The sequence below is a fragment of the Nannospalax galili genome, unplaced genomic scaffold, assembly GCF_000622305.1.
Source record: "Nannospalax galili isolate Female #2095 unplaced genomic scaffold, S.galili_v1.0 scaffold443, whole genome shotgun sequence".
NCBI lineage: Eukaryota > Metazoa > Chordata > Mammalia > Rodentia > Spalacidae > Nannospalax > Nannospalax galili.
Window position 1 is genome coordinate 2,817,277 of NW_008352479.1, and position 9,453 is coordinate 2,826,729.

Consider the following 9,453-nt stretch of genomic DNA (forward strand, 5'->3'; position numbering starts at 1 on the left):
GCCTAAGTTTTGAAGGCCTGAATCATTGCAACATGTCAACATAACATGTTCCTGCCTGCTTCATAGTGTGCCAGGGTGAACCTGCACAATTTACCTGTTCATAACGGAGCTAGAGATTGCTTTCCACAACAGTAAACAATACTTCTACCAGTGCTGTCCCCATAAGCATCTGTGCAGGAAGTGGAAAGAAATGTCCACATCCAGGTGTGTGCCCAGTGTGGGTAGTTAGACAGTGTTGGTCTGTAAGGTTGCTGTAACAAAACTACCACAGAGGTTATTTCCACATGATTCTGAAGGCTGGATTCTGACACCAGGGTGTCTGATAGCTCCTCTCCTTCCACATGCTCGTTCCTGTGCCTGTGTCCTCAGTCTTTGCTGGATTTGGGCATGGTCTCGTTTTTACCTTAATCACCACCTTGAAAGGCCCTGTCTCCAACTACAATCACATTCCGTGGTCTACAGCACCTGAGTGGGGAGCACAGGCAGCACTGCTCTGCAGATAGACAGGCACTGCCATTCCACTCACAACAACAGCACCCAAGGTCTGGCTTTCTTTTCTCTTTCCTTTTTTTTTTTTTTTTTTTTTGACAGGGTCACCTCACAGCCCTAGCTGGCCCCCATCTCACAGAGATCCACCTATCTCTGCCTCCATAGTGCTGGGATCAAAGGTGTGCACTACCATGCCAGGCTTTATTTATGGTAAAACAGAGTTTCATGTAGCTCAGGCTCATCTCCAACTTTCTATGTAGCCAAGGGTAACCTTGAACTCCTGATGCTTCTATTTTAATCCTTACTGATTTCAAGCTCTGTAACTATCTCCTCTCATTCTTTTCACTTTGCCCAGGAAGTCTTGTCATCAAACTTGTCCATAATTTCAACAGTTATGCCTATGATATTTAAGAAGTACCTCCCCCTACCTCAGGCCAGAGAACCTTCTCTATGGAGCTCAGAAAACTCCATAGACTTTGCCTTATCCATCTGATCCCCTGTCCTCTGACCAAAGGCACTCAGGCAGGGATGTCCTTCTCAGCCATTCCTCTTCTGGGACGACCCAAGCATGCTTGGCTACTGTTACCAGGTCCCCTGCAAGGGGAAGGCTCCAGGAAAAGGCAGGCTACTCATCAGCCCAAACTCCACAACCAGCCCTCCTGACACAAAGAGGGCATCTTCATGACCCCAGACTGTCATTTATCCTTTGTGGGTACCGTCCTATGGGGGACAGTCCCTCCTTCCAGGCCAGGGGACAATCTCTGGGCTCTCTTGTGACTGGCTGTCTAGCCCAGGCCTGGTTACCTCATCTGAGCAAGATTTTGCCAACCTTCAAATCCCAGAATCCAGATGTCTATTTTGAAAAGTGGCCTCTGCTTTCCTGCCTCTGGGAGTCAGGACAGATGGGAGATACAGAGAACAAGCATGCCAAAGGGGTCAGGAGGCTGGTCCAGAGAGGACGCCTTTCACCCCTTCCTGGGAATTTTGTCAGCTGCTTCAGGAGCAGCCTTGGGAAAAACGCAGCATCCCTGGGCTGGGACTGGGTGATGTGGACAGCCTTTGCGCCTCCTGGTGGCCATTCTGTGACAGGGATGACCCTGGGAGATGAAACCTTTACCCTTTATAAGCCAAAAGCAGCCCAGAAACCAGAGCAAAAGTGCCTGGGGGTGCACAGCAGGATGGTGGCTACAGAGAAGGCAGAAATCAGCCCAGGGGGGCAGCCCTGCATCTGCCATTTTGGTTGGAACCCTGTGTTAAAGGCTGGTCCTCACATCTGTCCAGACATCACTAGACAAGGGGACCAGAATGCTACTTCTCCCAAAACCCCTCCCACAATATCAGGCCTACCTGAGAACAAGGAAAGAGAACCTTAACTTGAAATCGTTCACACAAGTACCAACAGTGCATTAGTAAACACCTTAGATTTATTCTTTACACGCTGCTGAAGCTGCCTCCTGTCATTATTATATACACAGTATATAACAGCTGTACACTATCCGTACACTGACACGTTTCAGTTTACCAGTATGTGAAAGTTAAAATGTACCCACCATGTACTTAAAATAGATGTTTGTTGTCACGTGAAAACAGTAAGATGCTTGTACACCACGGACAGCCAGCACTAGAGATAAGCCTGGGGGTAGACGGTTTTGTCTCAGTCTCAATATTTTATGCTCTTAGTAGAAAAAGTCCATTAAACAAAATTAAATCCTAGGGGCTAAGCCATGTGAATAATTCATTAGATAATATTTCTGAAGCAATCAGAAGATTGTATCAATGTAAGGGTTAAAGGCTGCTACATGTATGCAGCAAACACGGGTCATTGGCAAAGAATGGGCTTAATTTTACCCTAAAATGAAGGTTGCTTGTGAGCCACAGCTCTGCCCACTGCTCCCTGTGGGAAGGTGTTCCCCCAGCCTTCCATTTCCAAGTATGAATGGCAGAACCCTTCCCACAGCTGCCCTGCTGAGATTTCCCCAGCAACAGCAGGTGACAGCGCCATTCACAGATAGGAGGACAGAAGCTCCCCTTGATTGGGTTGAGGATGGACACTGAAGTTTGATCCAACAAATAGAACGAGCCTTTTTGGATCCCAAAGCAGGTCTGGTGCTGACTCTATCAGAGGCTCCATGGGTATAAAATATATCAAGGACTAGTCTGGGAGAGAAGGAAGCTGCTTCCTTTCTGGGATGAAGGCACAAGACCTTGACACTACAGCAGCACAAAATGCCATCTTGTGAAGGCTGGAACATGGCCATGGCCTGCTGTACATATGAGGGGACCTTGTAGCCCTCTCTTACTGTATACACATGATAGTCTCCTCCATGACCACTTGCAAATCTTCACAGCAGTATGCTTGGATTGAAAACCAACATTCTCACCCCGTCCCAGGTGGAAACACTGAGGCAGAGCACGCAGGACTTCCACTGTGAAGCACAACTGCGTGGAGCCAAGCCCTTCTCCAGGCCACTGGCTTAGTTGGCCTGTGAACTCCTTCTCCCACTTGGGTGCTCCAGGGTACACCCACCTTTTCTTTCTCCCCCATGCTAAGCCCTCACAGCACACAGGTAGAGCCATCCCTGATCTGGGTGAGTAGAGTTCAGCAAGGTTTGCTGGGCACAGCTGAAAGCAGTGGCCATTCCTGGCCCTGCCTGGCCTCACTTGTCATTGTCAAGCATACAGAAGAGAATTCTGAGGGCTGCTGTCCTGATGTTGCAAGGAGCAGCTGTCTCCTTCAAAGAGCAGCACTCTCCAGGCCTGGACGAAGGTGCGGCATGCGGTCCCCCGAAGCCAAGGGCAGCTGCTGTTGTCAGCAGATAGGCAGCTCCACTTCTGTTCCCCACCACACACCTTGCTTCCCATATGCCAAACAGCTGCTTCCTCCAGTCTGCTGGATGTTGACTTTGACCCTGAGCACCAGAGTGTGCTCCTCCTGGGCACTGAGCCCAGGCAGGGCAGAGGGTGAGACCCCAACACAGCCAGCTTCCTCTTGGAAGCTCTTCCACCTGTCTTCTCCATCACAATTCTAGGGCTTCCCATCTCTCTGAACTCTAGTTTGCACCTGCATCCCAAAGGTGGGGTGGAAACAGGTAGAGGAGAGGGAGAACAGGGCAGCTTAGAAGGTAATGTGCTCAGGGTGCAGTCTATGGTGACGCCTGTGCTAGTGCTTGAGCTTTCATCCCAACACCCTTCCCTATCCCTTAAAGACCTTGATGCTGTTGGCTCATGATGCATGTCCACAGAGTTCCAGGACAGCAGAGGTGCAAGACCAAGAAGCAGAAGCAAGAACTCACAGCCACACTGCTCACATGAGTCAGTGGGGCTCCTGAGATCAGAGGGTAAGCTACCCCAAAGGAGACCCAGCTGTCTTTATCCAGGAAAAGGAAAGCCTATCACAATAAGGCTCCTTAGGGGAAAAGTAACCAGAGTCATGCTTCCTGCCTAAGCACTGGGCCACACTAGCCCCCAGCATAACAAAGAAATGTAACACTTTCCAAAGTCTGCCATTTTGCAGCATGTGATCTGGAAGGTGCCTTTAAGGTCTTGTTTCCAACACTGTCTCAACAAGGTACATCTAACTTGTTTAAAGAGCTAGAGCAGCAGGGAGTGCATGGTAGACCAAGAGGTGCTCCTGAATCAGCTTCCTGGCACCAAGGATCACAGGGCATCTACCAGCCTCCAAGCTTGAACCAGGGTCTCCCTCAGACACAAATCCCCAGACCTTCTTTCCTGTCCCCAGTCTCCTCCTCAGGTTAGGTAAGAGAGGCCGCTCTTGGCGGGATTCTAGTTATTCTGTATCCGTATTCCTGTTCCTACTGCCCTTCTAGGGCATCTTTTCTCTTCTGTCTGCAAAGGTCAACCTGGAACCCTGTCCAGATGCTAACTCATGGATCACATCAACCATGTGTGGACAATGTCCACACTCGCACCTGGGGTAAGAAGCATCTGCCAACAAGGGCTGGCCCTCAGGGACCACTTCTTTACTGCTGGCTGACTGACAACCAGGGGATCAGACCCTAGAGCTAGTGGGATGCACAGCTAGGGCAGCACAGTACCACACAGGCTTAAGAGGAAAACAATACATTTTTCAACTGATTTCTTCATACCAACTCTAAAATCTTTTTTGAATGTGTGCTTCAATTTGAAAGGTTTTCTCTCCTCACCTCTGGCTTCCTTCTTTTGCCATTTCCTCAAAATTCTCTCTCAAGAAGAGTGAACAGTCACCTGCTAGGTATGTACAAAATTATGCAGGTGTGAAATCAAGGGAAAAACAATGCTGAAGTTCATACCTGAGGATGTTTCCAATAAGATGCTCATACCAAGACACTGTATATTTGATTAAAAAATAGAAAATTCTATTATAAGAAAATAAAATTACTGTGGCAATACTTTCCCAATCCAGCTCTGAGTCACGTAAGCTTGTCTTTCCTAAATGACACCTGGGTGCCTCACTAACAATATAGTACAGGTAACAGCCAAATATGACCCAATTTTCTAAAGCTACATTCTTGCTTTTCCCACTAACTCTTAGAATGGTTTTCTATTTTAAAATTATCAAAATAGAACTTTTCATCTATTGAGCATGCAATTTCACCCAATTGTGAATGAACTATTCAGACTACAGACTTCTACCAAGAACCACTCAGAGGGTAAGCCCTCACGGTGACTTCCTGAGTTCTTCCAGAAACCTACCCTGGAGACCCAGGGGCCTTAGGAGAAGCAGAGCTTGGAAAACTGTGATCAATTTTTTGATAATGAAAAAAAGTAACTTTCCAAAGCACATGTCCACAACATAAAGCTTTAAAGAGTTAACATCCACTTAACACTTGGTCATAAGAAAAATGAGGCCCTTGATGCTTAAGGAAAGTGCAAGGAGTAATTAATTTGGGAGGCCTCTCTGGGAAAAGGTACGCAGGGCCACATATCTGTCACTGCTACCGTGATAGGCACTCGGCTGCCCCTGTGCAGGCTGATGGCTGCAGCCTCTCCTCAGTCTGTCAGGGACTACTGAATTCACAGCATTTCCTGTTCAACTCTGCCTCAATCAAAGGACCCCGAACTCCTCACTTCTGTTCATGCCCCTACGCTAATGATACAGAAATATTGGTTATCAATCTAAAGATATTCAGATATACCCTGCAAAGAAATACAAACCATTTCTGTGCCCATACAGTCCCACCACCATAAAAGGTAAAGGAATTCAGATTTCTTTAGCATTTTCTCAGCTTCAGTTTGCCTTCATCCTAAATGAGGTTCAGATTATAACCAAAATATATTTAAATATTCCAAAGGTATACTGAACCCAAGTTATCAAAAATGTAAACAAAATTTACCTAGCTTATATTTATGAACCATATTTTCAGGTTTTACTTTACCCTGGACTGATACTCTGAAGAAAACTGACCAAAGTTCTACAACCCTGCAAGCTGATTTTGACTTTAAAGTGTTTCCTTGCAGATAACTGCAAATTACTAAAACTAGCATTATGGAATCCAGTGGTTTACTGTATCATTCAGTTTAGAAGACCAAAGTACCCCCACTCTAATCCATTAGTGATGCTCTCTGCGTGAGCACCAGCTTTGCCCCCCCACCCCCCAGCACATGCTTAGCTGGTGGTTGGTTCTGCACAAATGCTCCACACAGACCAAGACTAGGAATCAACAGCCTCAGGACCTCCAGAGGCACCTGCCAGAATCTGTGATCTTGGGTTTTAGTCCAATTTGGCTGAAGGGAACTTCAAGGATGGAAACTTGAGGTGAAGTGGAAAAGCAGGAGTGGAAACGAATCAAGGAGAATCAAGGATCCATCCAAGGTCTGGTGCCATCCTCACACTCCACAATCAGACTGCTTCTCCTGAAGCTGCCTCGTCAGTATCTGATGTGAAGACAGAAAAGCCACTCCTATGTGGAACAGGATTTGCCAGAGGTTCCTCAGTCCATGCAGGTACACATTGCCCAGGCAGATGAAGGCCAGCATCAGCAGCACCTTCACAGTCCTGGCTGGACTGTAGAACAGGTACAAATAACACTGAAATGAAACCACATGACATGCAATCAGAGATTGGCAGACAGCCTCAAGATCAGATGCAGGGTTCCCCCTTCCAGCAATCAGAAACCGGGTCATCTGACACCCATTTGCTTATTAACTAAATTCACTATGATGAAGCTGGAACCCAGTGGTCAGATGGCTGCTAATCACAGGATAAACAGGAAGATTCCAAAGAGATGAAGCAGAAGTCACAGGAAGAAGAAAGCAAAAGACCATAGACAGATGCCCAGGCTGGAGGTTGCAGACAATGGAGGGATGCAGTCTAGGAGCAGGCAGTCAGGCAGGAAGCCCCTCCCAAGATTCAGTGACCTCCCAGCGAAGGCCTTCGCAGGGAACTATGCCAGGAGAGCAAGCTGCAAGGGACAGTCAAGCTTTTCTTTGTGCTTCTCCTGAGTCACAGTCATAGAGGACCATAATTCCCTTGGGCTAGTAGTGAGTGCCACAGTTCTCTTGGGCCACTGAGTACTACAGTTCCCTTGGACTACTAAGTGCCACAGTTCCCTTGGGCCACTCTGAGTGTCACAGTTCCCTTGGGCAACCTCCCAAGTCTTCAAAAGCATCTCTGTCAAGGAAGGTCTTATAGCAGGGAGAGGGAGTGGCGCTGTGTGCAAGGCTACCACCCAGAAAGGGCTCCTCCTGTTCTCCAAAAGCTAGAGACAGACTTTTGGCTCATTATTGTTTTAAGCCACTCTCAGCACATGGAGCAATCCTGCAAAGGTAGCTACAGAGGGAGAAGAGTCCCTCACAAAAGGTGCTGTCCAATAGGACACAGCTTTAAAAAGGAAGGCAAAACTGAAGGTCCCTGCAATCCTGACACCCAGGCTAAAAAGGTGCACCAGCTGTGCCCATGGTTTGAGAGACTAGTTCTATAAAATAAATGTAAGCCAGGCATGGTGGCATATGCCTTCAATCCCAGCACTCGGGAGGCAGAGGCAGGTGGATCTCTGTGAGTTCAAGGTCAGCCTGGTCTACAAAGCGAGTTCCAGGTCAGCCAGGCCTACAAGGAGACCCTGTCTCAAAAAGACCAAATAAATAAATAAATATAGAAATAAGTAATTTCCAATCATGGGTTGAAAACCTGTTGTTAGGTAATTCTGTTCACTGGTTTTTGTTGTACACAGCTAGAGGTCCAATTTATATGTTCCAGCCTTGAGCAGCAATCCCCACACCCAAACATATACACAATCATGTATTCTTTTGAAGAAGCCATTCTAAGATGCATTTGGAAGAGTAGTAGCACTCTGAGAACAGGACATTTGAAAAAAAACCTTCAGAAGGGGCTATTCCAGCCCACAGGGGTGGGGGGTGGGGGCAGAGAGCAGGGGTCTACCAGAATTATCTCTGCTGCAGAGGATTCAGGCTCTCCTTTTAACACCACCCCTTAAATACACAGCTTATTTTAAAATAAATAACAATTAAAGCCCTCTGGATAATGCTCTACATTTTGTTTTATTTCTAAAGGGACAGATTAGAGTCAGAAGGCATTACTGTTTTAAAAAAAACTGCATTTTTTTTTACCCTAGCCATCTTTAAAAAGCGCAATCCTCACAACTGTTCCTGACGAAGACCATTTCTACACTTTAACTAACTGTAAGTGTAATGGCCTGCCCCATACTGGTCACAACCCCACATCTCCTCCAGTGGAGCTACATCAAGCTCCTGGTGTTTACAGCCTTCAGTGGTCCTGCAGCCCTGGGCTGGTGCCCAGCCCCACCTTTGTGAGCCCGAAGTTCTCCTGTGGGAAATGAGAGAACTGGGCAGGATGTGCTTAGTACTGCCCACTGTTTGAAACTTGCTGGCATACAAATAGATCTAGAAACCTTCAGAGAGTTCCATCAGAAGAAAAAAAGCCACACATGTGACCTGCTCACCCAGACATCTGCATCTCACCCACCTCACCTGGAAGATGCAGGCCCCAAAAGGGATAAGGAAAGCCAGGATGTTTCCGATTTCCTCCTGGGCAACCTGAAACACACAGGAGGAACACAGGAGAAGGACTGGGATGAAAGAAGACACTGCAGCACAGCTCTTTAGCCTCCTTCCTCTGGTGTGACTGACAGTACAAAGATCTGTGGCCAGATCCAGGGATGGCACATGACTGCTTGCAGTGGCTTAGACCCTGTGTACTCCTGACCCCAGGCATCTATGCTATAGCTTCAATTTAGAATAAACCCTAGGCCCCTGCACACAGAAATTCCCCTCACCTGTTAATGCCAACACGGGTGCACTTACATACATGCAGGCAATACAAGCATACACATAAAATTTTAAAAAAGGAAAAAAAAAGAATTAGAACCATTATTAGCATAAGTACATAGATACTACTTTAAAAAAATACTATTTTATTTTTTTTATTATTTATTTTAATTAAAAGAAGCATTTCATTACAACAGCATTACACAGAAATTCCCCTCACCTGTTAATGCCAACACGGGTGCACTTACATACATGCAGGCAATACAAGCATACACATAAAATTTTAAAAAAGGAAAAAAAAAGAATTAGAACCATTATTAGCATAAGTACATAGATACTACTTTAAAAAAATACTATTTTATTTTTTTTATTATTTATTTTAATTAAAAGAAGCATTTCATTACAACAGCATTAACCTATTCAATAACATTTTTCTGAGCTAGGGTACATCTCTTTCAAAATTGGCTGTACATTTCTAGGTTTACAGATGAATTATTACCCTTATATAATCTTTTACTCATTATAAACTCTATAAGACATAAAATTAAATGAGGTTCCAACAGCAGGATGACTCAGCAGTAAAGATACCTGCTACCATGCCTGATGACCTGAGTTCTATCCCCAGGACCCATGTGGTAGAAGAAGAGAATCAGCTCTCACAAGTTGTCCTCTAACTCCACACGTGGGCCATGACACGGGCACATACACATACACACACAC

At 46.1% G+C, this 9,453-nt stretch overlaps 1 protein-coding gene across 4 annotated transcripts in view; it reads right to left on the reverse strand.

The window, feature by feature from the left end:
• Positions 1 to 1,895: 1,895 nt before the first annotated feature.
• The window catches only part of Sec22c (SEC22 homolog C, vesicle trafficking protein), a 34,438-nt gene continuing 26,880 nt past the window's right edge, over positions 1,896 to 9,453 (reverse strand). For all 4 annotated transcript variants that reach the window (XM_029554252.1, XM_008849450.3, XM_029554253.1 and 1 more), the window contains 2 exons: positions 8,437 to 8,502; positions 1,896 to 6,516 (listed from right to left, as the gene is read on the reverse strand). In XM_029554252.1, the coding sequence (XP_029410112.1) occupies positions 6,316 to 6,516; positions 8,437 to 8,502 (267 nt within the window). In that variant the 3' untranslated portion in view covers positions 1,896 to 6,315. The remainder of the gene's footprint in view (positions 6,517 to 8,436; positions 8,503 to 9,453) is intronic.